At 41.9% G+C, this 22,031-nt stretch overlaps 4 protein-coding genes across 5 annotated transcripts in view; 2 read left to right on the forward strand and 2 right to left on the reverse strand.

Moving 5' to 3' along the window:
• The window catches only part of LOC133409307 (tubby-related protein 1-like), a 38,453-nt gene extending 37,116 nt beyond the window's left edge, over positions 1-1,337 (reverse strand). The window contains exon 1 of one of the 2 annotated variants that reach the window (XM_061689134.1): positions 227-1,337. In XM_061689134.1, the coding sequence (XP_061545118.1) occupies positions 227-322 (96 nt within the window). In that variant the 5' untranslated portion in view covers positions 323-1,337. The remainder of the gene's footprint in view (positions 1-226) is intronic. The other variant, XM_061689133.1, reaches the window with a different exon arrangement.
• An 880-nt stretch (positions 1,338-2,217) lies between these two features.
• Positions 2,218-5,193, forward strand: LOC133409310 (adenosine receptor A1-like). The gene is made up of 2 exons (XM_061689142.1): positions 2,218-2,651; positions 4,346-5,193. Exons 1-2 carry the CDS (start codon positions 2,296-2,298, stop codon positions 5,016-5,018), a joined length of 1,029 nt encoding a protein of 342 aa, XP_061545126.1. The 5' UTR covers positions 2,218-2,295; the 3' UTR covers positions 5,019-5,193.
• Positions 5,194-8,957: 3,764 nt separating this feature from the next.
• On the forward strand, positions 8,958-10,577 carry rplp2 (ribosomal protein, large P2). The gene is made up of 5 exons (XM_061687799.1): positions 8,958-9,032; positions 9,916-10,039; positions 10,132-10,180; positions 10,255-10,350; positions 10,451-10,577. Exons 2-5 carry the CDS (start codon positions 9,917-9,919, stop codon positions 10,522-10,524), a joined length of 342 nt encoding a protein of 113 aa, XP_061543783.1. The 5' UTR covers positions 8,958-9,032; position 9,916; the 3' UTR covers positions 10,525-10,577.
• A 4,349-nt stretch (positions 10,578-14,926) lies between these two features.
• On the reverse strand, positions 14,927-21,068 carry LOC133409255 (uncharacterized). The gene is made up of 6 exons (XM_061689041.1): positions 20,964-21,068; positions 19,232-19,842; positions 18,546-18,656; positions 18,223-18,284; positions 17,236-17,496; positions 14,927-16,755 (listed from the first exon to the last, which is right to left on the reverse strand). Exons 2-6 carry the CDS (start codon positions 19,830-19,832, stop codon positions 16,735-16,737), a joined length of 1,056 nt encoding a protein of 351 aa, XP_061545025.1. The 5' UTR covers positions 19,833-19,842; positions 20,964-21,068; the 3' UTR covers positions 14,927-16,734.
• Positions 21,069-22,031: the final 963 nt, after the last annotated feature.

Here is a 22,031-nt window from a genome sequence, read left to right on the forward strand (position 1 = left end):
ATGTGACCAATCTGTCGGTTTTAAAAATCCTACGTGGTCATTAAGCATAATAGTTTTCCCACCCACCCCTACTGTATACAGATACGGAACATAGGTATAGCTACTGGAACTTGTTGCAATTGTCCTACAGGAAATCATCTCAAACCTCATTTCAATGTTCCTAAGTGTCACACAAGTGTAAAATAAGCAAACAACTGTAAAATAAGAGAAAGTAAAAACGACTCACCCTTTGAAGCTGCGTGCAAGACGAAAGTAATGGAGAGGGAACAGGACGGTGTTTGCAGAGTGACACCTCGTGGCTCAACGGCATGATAGTCTCCATCTACGAAGAAAGTCAAATGGTTTGACAAACATCAGCGCAGTGGTGCGTTTACTGTATTACAGCTGAAGTGGAGCGCACATTAACGTGCAGCTAATTGAGGCCCGGTCGCACAAGCGCATCCCCTGCGAGGCACTAAACACATTCAGGATGATGACGGAACACCACAACCAATTCGACAATGGATCCATTAAAATGTCTAATTGGAGATAGAAGAAATACAGTGGTGCCTTGAGCTATCCATCATATTAAACAAAGAAGAGTTACACAAATATAGTAAGTCACTCAGTCAATTGCAGTAATAAGCGTTTTTCGTAGGGGATAAAGAGTATGCCTGTGAGCATTGTTATATTGTCTGTCTATGTGTTGCTGCACCGTTGGTGTTCAAATATCCACCGCTTGAAGGGTTATAACGACAGCAACATCAATGCTAGTTTCGTTTGCCTGTCTATGGCATTTTGCATTGTGTGTTGCATTGGTGAAATACACGACGTGTCATTATCGTTATGTTTAAACTTCAATTTGAATGCCAATAGCCAGCTTGACGTAAACACTGCCTGTGATTTGAAGAATTGCTCACTATCTGCGGCCTGTTGTGAAGTTCGCTGCTGCCAGTTATCACTCGTAACTCAAATTTTTGCTCGCAAATCAAGACAAAAAATAAATAAATAAATAAATAAAAATTCGTCTGAGCCACAGCTCGGTTAAGACTACCGTATTTCATTGATTTTCGACAATTGGTTCACAGTTAAGAATGTTGAAGGTTACTTAAAACACAAAACCTCAGTAGAAAGATATGAGGAATTCATTTAAATAATATGACAGATTAAGATATATTTTAATCAGAATTAGTTATGATACAGTGAACCCTCACTATTTGCAACCAAGCCCTGATAAAAAAATGGCAAATAATGGACACCTGCCCTAAAAGTTTATAATTACCTATAAATATAAATATGCCACAAGCTATGATACCAAAGACCGAACTTATGTTATAACATTACCTTTAAAAATAGAACTTGACTTGATTAAAACAAAAATGTTAAAAAAAAAAAACACCAGGAACACTTCTTCACTATTTTCCTATTAGCTTTTTTATTTTATTTTTTATTTTACTTCATGTTTTTGACTCAGTGAAACTTGGTAAACTTCTTAGGATGATGCAGAAAGTTCCAGATCGCAGTGGTGGGAGTTAACAGGTTAATCTCAAGTAAAGGACAGTGGATATAAAAACTCTACACACCCCTGTTCGAATGCCACGTTTTTGTGATATAAAATAAATAAATAAATAAATCATTTCAAAACTTTTTCTCCATTATTGCGACCTACTACCTCTACGACTAAATTGTAAAATATATATACACATATATATATATAAATAAATAAATATTTGAATCGATTATTAAAATAATCAGCGGTTGCAGCCCTACTTGCAAAAGTCTCTTTCGTGTGGCAACTGATCATCTGTTAACTCCCGCCACTCCCAATAGCAATCCGACCTCTTTGAATCCTCTTGAAAAGTTTACCACTAGTTGATCAATGTATCAGTAAATCATGACAAATTTCTTGACGTTGTCTCACTTGCTTATCGTGACGTGTACACGGGTGGCAATCAGCGCTAATGCATCCGTCCCCAATTAAAGTTTTATTCAGAAAGCCTTGCCAAAAAGCATCCTTCCCGTAATTACACTGAGACCACATCCTTTGAAAACGCACACACACACACAAACACATAATTCTAACTACTACTGCAGAAAACACCGTCCCTGCCCTCAATCACTGGACTGCATTCACAGACTTGAGAGAGAGAGAGAGAGAGAGAGAGAGAGAGAGAGAGAGAGAGAGAGAGCCTTGTGATCCTCTGCAGAGTCTGTGCAGCCTTCATTTGGCATCTCCAACATCTCAGGAAGGACACGATGGACGGTAAAAAAGCGGAAGCCAGAAGTTTGAACCATTTGCATCCATAGGGGCGAACTATGTCTTCGTCTCTGCGGGTGAAGGTACGTGAGCACGCGGACACGGTGTACGTCTCTGTGGAGGCGGTCATCGCCCTGGCGTCGGTGGTAGGTAACGTGCTGGTGGTGCTGGTGGTGTGCGTGAACCGGGCCCTGCGGAACACCACCTTCTGCTTCATCGTGTCCCTGGCGGTGGCCGACATCGCGGTGGGCGTCCTGGTGATCCCGCTGGCCGTCACCATCAGCCTGGGGATCAGTACGCAGTTCTACACGTGTCTGTTCCTGTCCTGCCTGCTCGTGATCATAACGCAGGGTTCCATCTTGTCGCTGCTCTCCATCGCCATCGACCGCTACCTGAGAGTCAAGTTACCCACCAGGTGGGGGGGGGGAAAAAAAAAAAAAAAAAAAAAGCAGACGCATGTTTTGCTGCTCTCACTGTGATTTGAATTTCCAATTAAGTCCACTGATCTCCTGCTGATGCGTCATTGGACTGACGAGACAGTTCTGAACTCTAACCCTATCTTGAAACCCTAACCCTGGCTTTAAACCCTAAGCCTCATGTGAAACCCTGACTCAGTCTCAAAACCATAATTTCAAATCAAGTGAAAATAATAATTTCAAATCAAATGAAACCTTAATTCGAAACACTAAACCTGTCTTGAGACCCTAACATTAAACCATAATCCAAGTTTGAAACCCCAAACCTAGTTTGAAACCTCTTCTGTTGACACCCAGGCTTGAAACTCTCATTTGAAACCATGTGCACTATTCTCACCGAGGACGCATACGCAGCGGGACGCAAATGCCGGCGCATCCTGATTTTTGTGCATGTTTAAGGCTTCCTGCGTGTTTTCCAATTTGGCAAACCGGTCTGCGCAAAGGTGGGCGTTCATGTGCAGCAAGGAAGTGTTCTTGGACATGCGTGACAATTTGGTGGCAGAAAGCTGGTCTACACTTAAGCCTGTTCAGACCACGTCTAAGTCCTGCGCACTGGGGGGCACACGAACGATCGGGGGTCGGTGGGGGGGGGGTGGGCGGTCTCCAAGTGGCGAGGTCTGCTTGCAGTTCCTATAAACATACTTTACGGGCTTCGTCCTCCCGGACTAGAGCAAATTAGTAAAATTAGTAGAAAATTTCACTGTCTGCACTCTGCCATGTTTAAGACCATCAGTAGGCTGCTAGTGCGCCACATTTAAAGGGAAGGAGAGGAGCCGGTTTGATTGGACACGATTGATGTTAGCTGTGGTCACTCCCAAAGCGGCGCAAACCTCCCTCTTTTAGATCTGAGAGCCTGTGCTGGTCCGTTAAATAACCAACACCAGTCTAATCCACCTCTGGCACACAGGTGTGCCACCCTGGATTTTAAAACAGAAATAGGGTCCCATGTCTGGAAACACTACTTTGAAACCCAATCCCTGGTTTTTAACCCTAGCCTTGGCTTCAAACATAAAATTAGAAACCCTAATCTTCACTTTAAAGTCTTATTTGAAACCCTAACAATGGCTTTACACATTAATTTGAAACACAAATCTTTGAAACTATAACTCCGGCCTGAAAACATAATTTAAAAACCTAATCCTGTCTTGAATGCCTCAATCGAAACCTACTGTATCTTAAAACCCTAACCTTGGCTTCTGACTCTAATTTGAAACACTAACCCTTGTTTGAAACCCTAATCTTGGTTCGAAGCTGTAATCCTAATACGAAACAGTGTCCTGAAAGCTGAATTTAAAACTCAAGCCCTGTTTTGTCACCACATTTGAAACGCTAACCCAAATCTTTAATCAACCCAATCTTTCATCTGCTTCAGCGGAACATTTGAATCACAATAGCAAACATCAGCTCATTCTGCCAAGACGTTCAATCGAGAGGAGTGTGACTCCTGTTGTTTACGCCTTCCATCGCACCTTGGACCGATCAATGCACATCGCAGGCTTTCAGCAAAATTAAAATGTCTGCCCAAATAACTGACATAGGAAGGAGTCTTTTATAAGGCGGCAGCAGCTGTCTTGTTACATTCCCGCATATCTCACTTGATGGTTTTATTTGTTCCGGACTTTGATTCCAAAAGGTACAGCACCATCGTGACGCAGAGGCGTGCGTACGTGGCCGTGTGCCTGTGCTGGGTGCTCTCCTTCCTGACGGGCCTGGTGCCTATGGTGGGTTGGAACAACCGGCACGTCCTGGGCAACCTGAGCGGCTCCGACTACATGATGTGCGAGTTCACGGCCGTCATGCGGATGGACTACATGGTCTACTTCAACTTCTTCGGCTGGGTGGTGGCGCCCCTGGCTGTCATGATCGCGCTGTACGTCGAGATCTTCCGCGTCATCCGCCGGCAGCTCAACCGCCGGGCCGAGGCCACGTCGGATGGCGAGCGCTACTATCGGAAGGAGCTGAAGCTAGCCAAGTCCCTGGCGTTGGTGGTGCTGCTCTTTGCCGTGTGCTGGCTGCCGCTTCACATCGTCAACTGTGTCGAGTTCTTCCACCCGGGCCGCTCTATGCCCAAGATGGCCGTGTACGCGGGCATCTTCATGTCGCACGTCAACTCGGCACTCAATCCGCTGGTGTACGCCTTCCGTATAAAGCGCTTCCGGGTCACGCTGCTGGAGGTGGCCCGGGGCTGCGTGGCGTGCCGCGGCGGCGCCAGGGCCAGCCCGTTTCCGGGCACCATTCCGGCCCTCACCGAGAAAGTGGACACTGACTTGCCGCAAGGTCTGCAGCCTGTAGATGGCGTCAAGTGAGGCGCTAGTAGCTTTGAATGCGGGCCCGTTTATGGACACAAAGTAATGGTTCTCAAACTGGGGTCCCCGAACTTCCAAAGGGTCCACGAGCCGTAGTATGGGGTCTGCAAAATATAGTGGTACTTTGATTTATGAGTGTTTTTTTTAGATAAGATTTTGCTTGTGTTTCATGGTTTATGGGGTTTTTTTTTGGGGGGGGGGGGGGGGGGGGGGGGGGGGGGGCTCTTGTACAAGTAATTTCGGTCCTCTGTATGTTCCACATATATTGAGGACTGACAATAAAATGCTACCATAACAGAGATCATGGCGGAGAACGCAACTCAATTTGCAACAACCAGTAGTTTGGCACATAATTAAATATTCTTCCAAAAATAAAGGCGTCAAGCTGTTTACTGACACTCCCCGTTAACGTTTAATGTCAAACTAAACAAACAAACAAACAAAAAACAGAATTACACATTTTGGATTCCCGGGTCCCAAAAAGTTTGAAAACTTTAATGTTGAAGCATTGAAGGACTTCAACATGGGGTTAATTTTAAGCCATACGCCAGGGGCCACATATGCCCCACAAGCCACAGTTTCCCATTTACATATTTGCAAAGTACATATAGACAAGCACGCATTCACACTCAAATTCACACCGATGGACAATTTTGAGCCTTCATACATGTTTTTGGAAGTTTTTGGACAAACGATACAGAAGCGCAGGGAGAACACGCAAACTCCACACAGGAAGGCCAGAGCTGAGTTTCGAACCCTAAACCCGAGAGCTGCGAGACAGACGAGCTCACTGCTCGTCCACCATTTCCATCATCTGTATGGTTACTTTTAAATGATTGATTTTTCACTTGATTCACATTGAATTGCAATACACGGAACGCATGCACAGTCGTATGAGAGTCAATACACAGCTCATATGGCGAGTGCAGGTGTGCCTAATGAGCTGCCCAGTGAGTGTATGTATACGTGTGCAGAGACAAGACTTTACCAGAATAAAAGAAAACATTTGTTCGGCCATCACTGTGTTCTCTTATTTCAAGTATGCTTGAGTGACAGAATTCTCAATGTTAACATAACAAGAACTCAAAAGTGGATGTTTTTGGGAACCCTAAATGCCTGTTTCAAACCTTAATTTGAAATCATAATTCTTATTTGTAAACCTAACCTGATCTTGAAACCCTAATTTAAAACCCTAAGACTAACTACTAGAAACCGTCACAATAGCTTCAAACCATAATTCTAATTTACTACCTTAGCTTCAAACTAAAATTTTAAACCCTGACCATCGTTTTAAAAGACTATACTTTCAGGGATCATTTCTATAGTTCTTAAATTGAGAGCGTAGCCTGATCTTCACACACTAAATTGAAAACCCGATCCAGGTTTGAAACCCGAACCTTGGCTTCTCTTGAAAGCGTGCCTCAAAACGCAAGTGTAATCATTGGCGACATCACATTGGCAGGCAGTCTGTTAGCGCCAACCAACTTTCTTTCACAGGATGCAGCTACTGGCTGACGTACTTAACTCCTTGAGCGGCTGCGGCCGGCATCTAAAAAGGTTCGGATGAATTTGAGTCAAGCCACAACGGCGTCACGTGACGTCCCACCAGTGATTCAAAGCACTGCTTTGCCTTGACGTGGGCTCCGAATCAGAGACGGGCGCTTTTAACGAGGACCATTCAAACTTGTTTGGCGAGCTGATGTGTTGGCCGCAATATTAGGTACGCCCCTGATGAGCCCCCACACAGGGGCTAACACTGATGCTGAATTGAAATGCTAAATTGAAACCCTAACTCTTGTTTTAAACCTGAATTTGAAGTCCTAACTTTGCTTAAAACCCTAATTTGAACACCATTAACCCTAGTTTGAAGTCCTAATTTGAAATCCTAACTCTTGTTTCAAACCCTAACACTAACTTGAAACACAAACCCGTTTGAAACCCTATCCTAGGCTTCAAACCCGATTTTGAAACCTAAACCCAAGTTTAAAACCCTTGCCCTTATTTCAAAGCCTAATTTGAAACCATAACCCACATTTTTTTGGACAGCGCTCCTGCCAACCCTTTTCAATCCATTGAATATTGCCTCGGTGAACCCTCACAATGACACTGCTGCTTATACAGTGTCACCATCTGCCGCCTTCATCGTTGATGAGAGATTTCAAAAGTGCTGAGTGTGTTCTAATCCTCAGCCCTCGTTTTGCTGTGGCCGGGGAGCCTTCCATTTATCGCCTCTGCAACGGTCTCCTCACACCACTCAATGTAGATTTGACCCAACCTGTGCTTTATCTCTTCTTCTTTACATCTTCAATCAGGTAGGATCGTCCTTTTTATGAAATTCCCCTAACAAGCTTTCATTGTTGTTATCAAACAAGAAAGTTTATCATTAAAAGGTCTGCGCAATGACTGACACGCACGGAGCCGGGGCAGGCCAGGAAGTAGAAGCACCCGAGTCGGACGTGGACGAAGCAGAAGCGGCCTTGTTGCACTTCAGCAAATACAACGAAGCCCGGCGGGCTCGTCCGTGGGAGCAGTGGAGCTCCAGAGACAAGGCCAACTACTACATTGATCGCTTCTTCTTCGGCTTCCTGGTCGTCTTCCTGCTCGTGCTGCTGGCCGAGTGCACGTACAAAATGTGGTACGTGACCAACGTGAGGAAGATTGTGGAGTTTGGGTCTGACGCCGTGGTCTTCCTCTTTGACTGGCTCCTCGCTCAGGAGGGACAGGAGGAGCTGGCAGAACTCTGAATTACATCTAGTTTATTTGTCCGACAGTGTTAAATAACCTACAAATTAATTTTGCACCACACAAATGTGATGTAAATTTTATGTCTGCTTGTCATTTAAGGGAATAAATATGTACCGTACTCCACAAACTGGGTCAATGTGTGCTTTCATAAATTAGTCGCTAAATAATCAGCGGTGAGAAATAAAGTGCATGTACTTTGTTACCCTCTTTAAGGTATTTTTCATTTATCTGGTTTTTACTTGAGTATTTTTCTTTTCTTTATATGTACTTTCTACTCCTTACTTTGTAAAAAAAAAAAAAAAAAAAAAAAAAAAAAACAGGCTGGTTACATTTTTTCAATCTCTGCATTTGATGATATACGAAAAGATACAAATAGAAGGAGGTAAAGTTAATGGCGGTTTAGAACTTAATTGAGGAACGTGAACCAGTGAGCATCAGCGAAGACAGGAACAAATTCGGAGAAACAAATGGCCTTCTTTAATATAATTGATGTTGTTGTTGTTGTATACGTCGAGCCAATGCTAGCTAGCTTTTCATGTCATGTGATCCCCACACCCCTTCTCTCTGTATGAGTGCAATGTAAATTAATGAGAGGGAAAATATTTTTGAGTGCGCAGATACGTTTCCCTCGTTGTGCCAAATGACAAATCATTTAAAAGTATTGTATATAACTAAGAGTTAAAAAAAAATAAGAATAATGAGCATTATTCATTCTAGGGTCTTAACTTGTGTAGTTTAGAAGTTAAAACAGTACATCTATATTTACCAGTCTTTTTTAATAAAAGAAATATGGAAATAAAAATGACATACTTCTCTGTAATGCACCAAATTTGTGACACGTCTCGTACTGGATCTGATTACTTTTGATTGTGCAGATGTATGAAACTATCAAATATCCCCCTGTATAACTGAATGACATCAATAACAAACTCAAGGAATAATAAAGGCCTGTGGTTGTAAAACAAACAACGGTTTTACGAGTCAAAATACACGTTTCAAATGATACAGTTAAAAACAAACTTACGGCAAGCGTGTCCAGGACGCATGCGCATAACCGATCTCGCTAACACGGAAGTGATGTAGGGTTGAGGGACGACGTAATGACTGACATCTAAATAGACCAATTATATCGCAACATCTCAAGCCAAAGCTTTCTGACACGCCCCTCCCTCCCTCTCTCTCTCTCTCTCTCTCTCTCTCTCTCTCTGTCTCTCTGTCTCTGTCGGATTTCCAAGCGTGACCGGCGTTTCGTGTCTGTTCAGACTTAAAGTAAGTAATGAAAAAAAAAAACAACAAACCGTTATTTGTCTTGTTTACACTGGGTAGGTTCATATTAATAGGCTAGGGGAACCATACAGACCATACCTGCTTCTCATGATTAATAAATAAGGTTTCAGCCGAGGCACAATGCTGCTTAAATGGAGGACGGCGGTAGACAATCTGCCGCCATGCTGCCCTTCTTACAGCTTACATATGGACGTTTTTCCGTCTTGTTTTTACAAGGAAATACATAATTTATGGAATATACTCCCAACAGTGACTAAGGTCCACTTACGCAGACCATAAAAATGCGGTTGAAGGCGCCTGCTAATGTTAGCCAGGCTAGGCTAGTTTGCAATTCAAAATGTCCGTTGACATCATCATTTGTGCTTGAATGCGAATAGCGCGCGCATTCAGTCTAATTCGTCTTTATTGTAAAATATGGACTTTAGCAAATTGTGCGGTAATTACTATACTGCCCCCTGGTAGGCCGTAAAAAGCACTGCTTATCTCATTGAATAAAGGCCAAAACAAACGTATTTTTTTGCCTTGTATTTTATACCTTCGCAACATTCATTTTCTTATGTGTTAAAAAAAATATTTTTATCCATGTGATAATCGGTACAATACTCCAAAATCAAATAATGCAGCCCTATTCAACTCCTCCCCTAACGTGGCACCCTAGAGCGGGGTGTATGGGCGGCATCATATAAAGTTAATAAAGGTGTATTTGCTGGTGCAATTAGGTGTTTTTCAGTGAATCTGCAAGGGATTACCGTTCTGAAAACTGGTTCAAATTTAAATATGAACTGTTAAGATAGCTGGTTGTGACTTCTGATTGGCATACAAAGTCAACTCAATTATAATGTGTGTGTGTGTGTGCGTGTTGTAGAATGCGTTACGTGGCCGCTTACCTGTTGGCTGTGCTCGGTGGAAACACCAGCCCCTCGGCCAAGGACATCAAGGCCATTTTGGGCAGCGTGGGGATCGAGGCTGATGATGAACGCTTAAACAAGGTATGCAATTTATCTTGCCGTATACAGTACCTACAAAATGTGACCTTATCTAAATTTTTAAATTTACATACCTCAGCTGCATTTCTGTGCAGGTCATTAGTGAGCTGCAAGGGAAAAACATCAATGAAGTCATGAATTCAGGTAAATGTTTTGTATTGAGGGGATTTTAAGATGCTGCACCAGGAAATGCTACAAATTTCCTCTTTTCCTCGCAGGCCTCTCGAAGTTAGCCTCCGTACCAGCGGGTGGCGCTGTGGTGGCTCCTGCTGCTTCAGGCAAGGCTGCTAGCGCCGGGGCTGCGCCTGCTGCTGGTAAGTACTTATTATTTGACTTATCTATACTTTAGATTATTTTGGGAAGCACACAGATATAAATAGTTCTGACAAACACTTGTTGTTTGCTGTTTTTCAGCGGAAGAGAAAAAGGAAGAGAAGGAGGAATCAGAAGAGTCGGATGAAGACATGGGCTTTGGACTCTTCGATTAATCTGCCTTAGTTTCTAAAAAGCAATAAAAAAGTAAAAGGTTTACACAGAATAATTTTTTTTGCCCTCTCTTTTTAATCCCCCCCTGCAAAAAAAGTCACAATGTCACAATTACATCTAACTAAAAAACATGACATAGGGGTTATGCACTACCAACGTCTGCATTTGGCAAAACGTATCGAACCACCCACATGACAAAGAGATAATCGAAATCTTGCCGTCCATGGCTTGGCCGAACTGTTGAACACGAGAATTTGCTGCGGTAAACATTGAACAGGTTTAACAGTTACGATTGTCGGCCACATCTGTTTCTGAGCTGATCGGGGAGGGAAAAATCATTCTTAAAACTGGTTTCACACGCAATGCGTATTTTTTTAATGACCAACAGCAGACGTTGCCATAAATGTACCAAAACTGACGTGTGAGGCAGTATATTGCCACTAGTACTAGAGTCGCACCCCACGCCACAAAAGAATCCTACACTGGCTGAGTTGATGAGTGGGGGGGGGGGCTAAAATTTAAACTGTGGCCAAATTTGATCCCTCTAACCTTCGACTTTAAATGATTTGTGTTTGGTGGAAAACATCAAAGTCCCCAAAAATTTCCCAAATAATGGACAAGGGATGCCTGAGGGCTGGACTACAATTCATTCATGAATATCCCCTAAATTCATTTTAAATTTTCAACAGTGCTATCTATCGATGTGTGTCATTTCTACTAGATGTCAGTCAAGCCTAGAGCATGGCGTTCAATACCTGGATGGTGTTATGTTGGGGGAAAAAAAGATGAAAGACTTCAAGACCTCACGCCGGTGTGATTTGTTTGTACAATACACTTTTGTATGTTTGAAAGGAAGCACCTTTTTTAATCTCTTTCTGAACATATGATGCCCTCCGCAAAGGTTAAGGAAAGGTGATATTAAGGTTAAAATACTAATGTCACATGTTCAAAATCGAAGGCGCTGATTGGCCAAAGAGATCTGTGCATCACAGATCGATTGCTTTTCCTTCAGTACCCGGATGTCTCAGCTATTTTGAAATTGAATTTGGCAAACTGAATCTGAAATTATAAAAGATATATGTGAAAACAAAGTTTGCATTTTTATTGCGGATAAAATAATCTTACATTTACGTTCAGGTTTATTGGACTTCAGTTCCAAACTTGTGAATTCAATTTCAAATTGTACTATTCAGATTCGGTTTTTGAATGCAGTTTCAAATTAAACAAATCTAATTCAAATTATGTTTTCCAAATTCAGTTTCTTAATACAATTATTCAAGTTTAGCAATTCAAAGTCAAATATAAATAATTCAAAATCAGTTCCTGCTGGCACATATTTCAGCAAATACAGAAAACAATGAAATGTTGTCAAAATGACCTCATTGTGCGTGTTCAGTTTACACATGCTTTATATTACAATATAAGGAAATGTTTGACAATATGATAATATCTGATGTTTAGGCTTTGCTCGTTTTTATAGATATCAGATTTGTATAAATGATATACATGCTTAAAGACACGAGCCATAAAGAAAACAAAATTGGAAGTTTGGGTGCGAACACATCATGTCATCAACGCATAGTTATGAAAGTTGTTGCAGCATACACAAGGAAGTCCGCTAGTCTGTTTTGAGGGTTTGGTCACGTGATCATCGGCATGTAGTCGTGGATTAAACTCTACACTATCGTTACACACCACACTTTAGTATAAAGCGAATATACGCATTCAGAGTTTTTTCTCACCCTTTATTTTAGGGTGAGAAGCTCGGTCATCCGGGAGGATCTCAGAGTAGAGCCGCTGCTCCTCCGCATTGAGAGGAGCCAGATGAGGTGGCTGGGGCATCTGATTCGGATGCCTCCCGGACGCCTCCCTGGTGAGGTGTTCCGGGCACGTCCCACCGGGAGGAGACCCCGGGGACGACCCAGGACACGCTGGAGAGACTACGTCCTTCGACTGGCCTGGGAACGCCTCGGGATCCCTCCGGAAGAGCTGGATGAAGTGGCTGGGGAGAGGGAAGTCTGGGCGTCCCTGCTAAAGCTACTGCCCCCGCGACCTGACCCGGATAAGCGGTAGAAAATTGATGGATGGATTTATTTTTATTTTTTTTACAATTTAACAGATTATTATTATTTTTTTGTTAGAGACTCGACCATCCACATGACAAAGAAATAATCAAAATCACGCAGTCCATTGCTTGGCCAAACTGTTGAACACATGAGAATTTGCTGTGGTAAATACTGAACAGGTTTAACAGTTACGATTGTTGGCCGCAACTGTTTTCTGAGATGATCGGGGAGGGGGGAAAAATAAATAAATAAATCACTCTTAAAAACTGATTTTACACACAATGACCTTTTTTAAAGTGGCACTAAGCAGGCCCCCCAAAAAATCTCATGTAAATTCGACACACCACAGAAGAGTAATGTTAACAAGCCTGCCAAATTTGCAATTAATTAATTTGTTCACTTATATTTGCAATTAATCGCTAAGTATATAAAGTCAGGTTTCAAAACTTGAATAATAAAGGGAAACCTCGCAGGTGTCAGACACTGTGGGCGCGTCGAATGGATGCGCCAAAAGGAAGCAGATAGCTTGTACGATGTAAAATCACGTTAAGAGGCGCCACTTTAAAATTGAATGGTTATTGTGGACTATAATCATAAAAATAAGCACACAAGTCAACTTCCCCTCGCCGAACACGCCACCTGACGGCTGCTAGTTAGACAGTCGACACTGGCCCATTCACTAGTATCGAGTTACCCACCAAGCCATGTTGTCTCTGGTCAAAGTTTACAAAACTATCCGTCGTAAAACGCGCACTGCAGAGTCGGCTGGTGGTAGTGTTGATGTCCAGCTCGCCATCCGCGTGTGTCTTTTGAAACTTCTGTAAATTTAGGCCTCCGGCGAAGTTAGCTACCCACGGCTAACTCACCATTTAGACAAACGACATGACGTCACTTTGTACTGATAGAGGGGGCTGTGTTTTAGCCACGCCCACAAATGTGCAAACGTTGCAAAAGATGCGACAATCCAGCACTATATTGTTATAAGTCTTTGCATATGCTTTCAGCACTTATCTTCAAACATTTTTATTATATTTAGAAACAAAACACGGATACCTGCTTAGAGCCTCTTTAACTGGTTTTAACTGAGCTCCAAAATGTCTGCTGTAGTACCAAGACTGACCTGTGAGAGGCAGTACAGTGCCACTAGTGAGTGGCACCCAGGTCACAGAATAATCTTTCAATATGACAGTGTAAATCTAGCCCATACTTACTTTTGACTTTTTGGTGGGGCTGAAATTGTTCCCGATATTTTGGTATTTGTGTACCCTATTTCCTCTGTACTCTGTTTAATTAAATTTCAAATTATACTATTCAGATTCAGTTTTTAAATGCAATGTTTAAAAAATAAACGAATCTAATTCAAATTATGTGAACTCAAATTCAGTTTCAGACATTCAAATTCAAATATAATTGGTTCAAATTCAGTTCCTGCTGGCACATATTTCAGCCAATACGGAAAACTGTCAAAATGGCATCATTGTGTGTGTCCAGTTTACAAATACACACGCTTTAGATTTCAATATAAGGAAATGTTTCGGTAGCTGATGTAAAATTTAATGTCTTCCATGCCAGGTTCTAATTAATATAACTAAGATCATGTATGTTATGTAACCCTTTTTCTTTTTTTCAAAGGAAGTTACCCCACATCGCTTCTGTCCAACTACACACTTCTGCTATTTTTTTCCCTCCGCTTTTTGCACTTCCCGTTTCACTTAGCTCTTACAAGAAACCCACTGCTGGAATGGAAAGGTTTAACCAATGACGATGTCCATTGAGTGTGATCCCACGGAAGAGACTATAATTATCTTTAATAGTCTTTTTTTATAGGCTGTGATCAAAATTCCCTACTCCCGAATACAAGTAACACCTTAAAAAATGACTTATAGCTCCCAAAGTACCCCCATCATAACCAATGTTAAAATACAGTAGTGTTGTAGACCTCGGTGTTCATGAAAATCAAGCGAGATTATATTCCTCAGAAGTACACCATTTGTCAAAAGTCTGGAGACATTTCTTTATTCAATGGCACGAGAAAGTGTTTCAAAACATTTGACTGGTAGTGTACGGTACATTTAATATTATGAAAATGCGGAGTTTGAACATTAACACTGCACAGAAATATAGGGAAACAAAAAACTGTACCTAAATGACTGAATTAAAATGCATTGCAAATCAAAAATTTACAAATCGGACCTTGATAAAAGTTTAAAAACAAGCAGTTCTTAAAGATTAAATGCTAATGTATTGTACTGAAAAGTTAAATACAACCGAACTGCAGTTAGGCAGTGATTCTTTCGTGTACCACTCGTGGTACTCGTACCGCACTTGGTGAATCACCGTACTCACTACATATTCGAACGGCACTACAAAATGGTGAACTGACTACTGTATATGGGTCACTATATACAGCAGTGGATGGAAGATGATTCCCAACACACCTATCTATCTATCCTTTTCCGTGCAGTGTTTTCTTAAAATCTGTCAGTCAGTTTCCACACACGTCGTGAGTAAAGATATGTTTCCATGAAGGAAGTAGCATCCCGTGCTATGGGACGACATTAAGGCGTTTCCCGTGCTGGCCTGCCTGCGGGGAAAACCTGTTCCTCAGGTGGGATCCATCAGCGCACGCTTCCGCTTGGCTGCTGACAGACTGCCACATTCCATCTCTTAATTACACGCTAGCGTTGGGAAAAGACGGGGTGCGGTGAGGCTGCGTGTTGCATAATTCAACGCCAAATGTTCCAAAAGGTCTCGACACGTTGGCATTCCCGTGGCGCATTTTGCATGCTTCCACGTCGCACCATGTTTTAAAAAAAATTTTTTTTTATACGCATTAAGTTGACAAAAGGTGTGGCACCTGTTTGGCTTTCCACCATTGGCTTACTGTGCTAGGCTAACACAACAAACGCTAATCTACATCCAAAAACAAAAGGACAGCTTTTGTTGATTCTGCATTTTTATTTGCAAGATGAATGCCTGCATTCACATTAAAATCAACATGTCACATCTTATTTGAACTTCTAGTAAATAAGACATTTTTGTCGTTGTGAAATTGGCGGCGCTGTAAACATTATTGCACGGGTTGTTTCTCAACAAAATCAATAAAACATCACATTTATTACATGAAGACTGGATTTACGCTGCAGGTCCAAGGGTTCAATTATGATTTAATGCCTATATGCGATTATTTTTTTTAAACTTGTAGTTCAGGTGTAGGTGTCAAACACTAGGCCTGTGGGACAGATTTGGCCCACCCCATCAGTTTTGTGGCCCACTAAAGTGAATCAAATATCTACTACTTCATTTTGCTTGCTAAATAGATGTATTTTTTCCATTTTAAATGAAAATTACCATTTTTCTACCCTTCTTACAGATATTACAAGCATTTTTTTCACCAACCAAAATATTTGGTCAAACTGAATTCAATGTTTAAAAAAATATATCAATAAAATGCAAGGGTAATTGTGTGTACATAATACTATGTGATTATACAGTTTTATGATTTTCAGTCATAACGCCCCCTTGATGGAAAACAAAACATGATGTTTGACCGCTGCTCTACTTCCATTCACATTTTAAGAGACACATATCCTACAGTATATAGCTGTGTTTACATTGACAGAACACATGAAACAACCAGCACATGCCCAAATTGCACCTAAGTACCTACATAAGCGTCAACATGGAAGTAAACAATAATACAAATATAAAATTCCATACTGTAGCATAATGTTGGTCTGGACTGACTCTTTCCCCCAATGATTTAAATGAGGGTCCTCATTTACTCCACTGGCCGATGTCTGCAATTATTTAGCTTATTTAGATGGAGACACCTCTGATGTAGCGTATTTAGACCAGATTCATTTTTTTTTCATTTACAGTAAACTACCATCCTAATTGTGGCACACGAAAAAAAATACATCCGAATTGTGTCACTAGAACCTTGCAGCGTGAATCCACCGTGATAGTAGATCCAGCAACTACCGTACGGTGAAGTTCACTGAGGAATGTCCTCACAGCGTCCGTGTCAGCAGATTATGCTCTTCCGGCATAATTAAACACAACCACATCAAACGGGAAACTTGCATCACATCCTCAGCTTAACTTAACTCCCGGAAATGTTTCCACGATTTGCCTCCTCCGTCATCAGGGATGATCTGAACACGCCTGGAAGAGACAGCAGAATGGTTAAAAAATAATAATAATAATAAAATAAAAAATAAAATCACAAAATATGCAATCATCTAGAACAGTGAAAGTCAACAACCGTGCCATGAGAGATCACAGGAAATTATCCATGTTTACCTAATTGGTCTTATAATGGCTCATAAATGCCACAAGATGGTGACAAAGCCCTACTTTTCTATTAAACAAGTGGCCTGACTAAATAAAGTTCCTCCCCTCACTTCAACATAGTTTATTGGCCAAGATATAGCACCAAAGTTATACTTTTATATTAGAAAGGGCTTTGGCCAGCGAATAATGGAGAATAGGTTAAATAAATTTGTGAATAGTGAATAACAAGTACGCGGGAGAACGCTGTATTTTCTTTTTGTGACATTTTTGTTTGGCGGTGGTCCGCGAGATGTAAAATACAGTATGTGCCTTTGGAAACGGATGTGAAAAAAAATGATCCTAATGTCTTACTTGTTTGTACTCAAATCGGTCTTGCAGGTAGCGGTTGCCCAGGCCGGTGATGTGGCCGACGTTTTGGCGGGAGAGGCCGGCGACGCGAGCCGTGAAGTCCAGCGTGAAGGCCAACTTGACCAGCTCGGGCGCCGTGGACAGGACGGCGGGCTGGGTGAGTGTGGGCGACGCCTCTTTCTCCAGGTAGGCGTCGGCCAGCCTCTGGAAGGACGAGTACGACATCCCCTTGAAGAAGTTGCTCAGGGTGGAATTGTCTCTAATCTACCAGGAAGAAAAAAGAAGCTAAAAAGTCAATCAAGAAAATCCTTCTGAGCTCTGATAAAACTGCTTTTATGTTAGCATCCATGTTAATCTCTTCAGGGCTGGCCATTGTATACAAGCTTAAAAGTCAAAGAAAGTTAAAACAGTCTCGTATAAAGGGCAGTGACGCGCGATGCTTGACTGAATAACAGCACACGCATGCCTGTTGAAGTTTGTACTTTGACGATCATGACCACTTATCACCTCATTTGTGATACCTCTGCTTCATCACAACAATATTTGACCCATTTAACATTTAACAACCTTTCTACATACCCAATAAACCAAACATACCCATCTAATGTAACATAACTATCAACCTAAGCTACGCATCTAATCACCCATTGAACTGACCTAACCTCCTGCCCAGATAATTTACCTGCAGTACTACCCTTAAAACCACCCATATAACACACCTACTCATCTAAACTAGCTACCTAAGCTACCCATTTAGCCTTCCTATCTAATCTACCTATCCATCTAATATACCTTCCTACCTACCCAATTACCCTACCTACCATACTTATCTAACTTACCCATCTACTCCACCTACCTACCTACCTACGCACCTTAGCTACGCAGGCAACCTACTCCTCGAACCACCCATCAATTTAATCATGTGCCGATGAGTAATATGTGAAATAAACAGTAGATTTGTTACAATTTGTGTAATGGCCGCTGACTGACCTTGCCGTCGATAGCGTCTCCCTGCTCCTTTGTCAAAGCAATGATCCGGTTGATGACCTCCTCTGGAGGGAAGGAAAATGAACAGAAGTTGAGTTGGTATGCCCGCAGCTGCTACCATCCATCCTTTTACTGCCCTACCTATCTGCCTACCTACCTACCTACCTACGTTAACAAACTAGACCCAAAACAGGTCACCCCTCTGGGTTTGGCTGTCAGCTACTATAAATCTAAAATAAAATATAAAACCACTATAATACCAATGGCTCCAAAATTGCAAGCAACATTACGAAAACAATGCGACGATAGATACACTGCGTCCTTACCATCCGACATAGTCACCGCCTCCTCCTTTTCCTTGACCTCGTGGAGAATCTTCTCCAGTTCCTCGGACACCTTCTCATAGTAGGAAATAGTCGGTTCCACGCTCACCACGGCTGCAAATTAACAACGGGACGTTAGTAAAGGCATTGCACGCTTTTCTAACCAAACATGAATTCTCAACCAGTGTGCCAACAGGAAATAATCCCATGCCTTGGTCTGAAAATTATTATTTATTTACTCCAAATCATATATCTCTGTTCCTCTATCTATGCCATTGACCAATAGTGACAGGCAGAACAATTGAACGCTTGTCCACTAGATGGCAGAAGGTACAATTAACCAGCTTTGTGTCAATATTTCAGACCGAATGAGTACATTTGTGAGTAAATTCAGACGATATTGTCATTATTTCAGTATGTATACTTTTTGTGACGTCTTTGTTTGGTGGTATCTTGTGAAATGTTTTCAATGTGAAATTCACTCATCACAAAAGGGTTTGTGCTTTCATTGGAAATTACAAGATGAACCAAGAATGCACTTTTACCTTTCCAGGTGAACTTAATTTGCTCTTCTCTAAATGTTTTAGCGCACATGTCAAACTGTTCAAGATATAACCAACTTTTTGTAAGTAGTGCATGCACCTTGGCTCAGTTATGGTTGGTAATCACTTTTCTAATCAAAACCATACCTTCTACTCCGGTGATGTCCGCCGGGTTCAACTCCTCTCGCTTGTTGAACTTAATGAGGGACAGGCGCCTCTTGGAAAACCTTCTTTTCAAAACATTTCTCTTTAAGGACTTCTTCTTTGTCGAGGAGGCCGCCGTCGAGGCGGGCAGGCACACGGAAACGTGGTCCGAGTCATCGTCGGACGCTTCCGGAACATCGTACGGACACTCCTGCTCCTCGTCTTTCTCCTCAGTGCTCTTCCGCGGGAACAGATCCAGGAAGTTCTTCCACAAGGAGGGCTTTTTGTGCTTCTTGGACTTCTTGCTGACCTTGTCGTCCGACGGTATCTCCGGGGGAAGGTCGACGGGAGCGAGCGACGAGAACCCACCGTCTTCGTTCACGCCGTCGGCCAAGTGAATGGAAGGGTCGCTGGAATGTCTCCGGTGCCTTTTGGGGATGGTCACCCACTTGAGTTTACGCTCGGGAGACTTGATTCCCAGCGACTCGTCGTTGAGGCTGAGGCTGCGTTTGACGTAAACTTCCAGAAGACGCCGCGTGTCGTTGGGCGCCACTGAAATCACAGGACTGTTGTTGGGCCATCGCTGGGCTGTCTGGGCTGCCATTGTGCGACAACTGCAATGGCAAGAGAACAATAATCTTAATAAGAATGAATCCGTTTTATTTACCACTTTTCATAACACTCAAAGACACTTTACAAACTCATTCCTGCACGTAGATTTGATGTTGAAACAGAAGAAGATTGTTGTAACTAAGCTGCAATAACTGTTGTTTTTCACAGAGGATAAAGAATATATGCCTGTGAGTAACGCTTATTTTATGTTTATTTTAAATCCTGACTGGATTCATTACACTTCAATATTGTACTAACTGTATGATAATGTGTATTGGAGCAATACAGTAAATTAATGTATGTCAATAAAAAATAAGTTACTACAACTCATTTGTTTAAGGAAAGACTAGAATTTAGCCATATTTCCGATAAAAGCTCTTAACCTTTTATAGTTGTGTGTACTGTAAATGACTTACCTTTACAGGAAAACAACAAGATGTTGTATTCGAGACTTGTTGTTGCTCAATAATAAATATTTTTCTCAAGACTAACAAGATTAACAAGACTAGAGTATATATATTTACAAAAATTTTAATGTTATTATTATTTGGTCCCAGTAGTCTTTCTTGACTGATTTTTTTTTGACATTATTATTATTTTTTTAATATTATGTCATTTCTGCCTTGTTTTTTCTTCAGTGTCCCCCCCCCCCCCCCCCCCCCCCCCCTTGCTTTACTCAACTTATTTTGCTGCTATTACTTATTTACTGCTAGTGCACTCTCTTGACTGGATTAATTTTATGACATTTATATTTTGAAATCGATATTAATTATATTAGTTGTTGTTTTTTTCGCTTCAGTTGATGAATTTGTTTTGCCGAAAGTGCACTTCGTTGACTGGACTCAAAAGCATTCCACCACACATTGTACTTACTGTATAACTGCACATTTTCTGAATTAAGTTGAATTTGATATCAAGTGCAAATCATTTGTTCCAATGCAGTTATTTGTGTTAGGACAGACCGAAATGTAACCACAGTTCTCTAAAAGTGCATCAAGAGTACAAAAAAGTGACAGAGAGTAAAAGGACAGCTCTTGCATTATTAGAGACCTTGATGCACAATAAAAAAACATGTTGATTTATGACTAATAAAAGACAGAACTAATCAGATGAGAGGACTCACGTAGTTTTGTCCGATGATGTGACGGACAGCTGTGTGAAAATGACTCTGTAAGTTTCTCTGCGTGTGCTTTCCAAAGAGGAACTTCAGCCTTCTGCTGTTTTGTTGGCCGCCTCTGTGCTCCACTTCCTCACCTGAACTCGCTTGATGTCACCACCTACGTTGGTCCAGGGGGCGGGGCATGTAAACTCCTCCTTCACCTGCACCAACCAGGCTTCATTACTGTATTAGGCAACCTTTCCATGATTGGCCCCTGGCTGTCTCTCTCCATAAACGCAACACCTGGCTGACCCACTTTCTATTCTTTCTTTTATAATCTGTTCATCCATTGATCCGTTCCAGCCCCCCCCCCCACCCCCCCAAAAAACAACAACAACAACATTTAAACGATTTTTAATGCAAAAAAAATAGCACTCCACATAATATAATAACATAAATAAATAGAATGTAAAGAATTTTAATATTTGCGCATCATGAGTTATCGTGATATCGATGCTGGTTTCGTTAGCCTGTCTGTGGCAGTTCCTGTTACGTATGTGTTAACATTAAGCTAGCAGACTTTCGGGCGTGTGCTGTGAATTGGTTAAATACACTAGATGTAATTCTTTGTGTTATGCTTAATTTTACAGTTAACTTCAACTGGGAGTGGCAATAAACAGCACTTGGTCGCTTTTTTTGAAGAAGAAGAATCGTTCACGATCAGCCAAACCGCTGCTCGTCTTAGAGTTCGCTGCCACCATCAAGTGTTTCGAAACGCAAATGTTTTGCCCGCAACTCACGACAAAAGACTCAGCCGAGCTACGGTTCATATCTCGAAACGCTCGTAAATGGGGTCACTTGTAAGTCGAGGCACCACTGTGCTTAAATTAGCCAGCGGTAGCTTTGCGCATATATCGTTAATTCACAGTCTGGGCTCAAAAGGGTCAACGGAGTCTCCAGACGTCTCCAGTGACAGCACAAAGAGTGTCCTTGAAACTAAGTCATCTTCGCCCTATATGTCCTTCCAGGCTGATTTCCAGGAAGTGCAGCCATTTATCCCGAAGTTGCCGCCCCTCTCTGTTTGCAATGAGC

Source organism: Phycodurus eques, chromosome 10, assembly GCF_024500275.1.
Source record: "Phycodurus eques isolate BA_2022a chromosome 10, UOR_Pequ_1.1, whole genome shotgun sequence".
Lineage (NCBI taxonomy): Eukaryota > Metazoa > Chordata > Actinopteri > Syngnathiformes > Syngnathidae > Phycodurus > Phycodurus eques.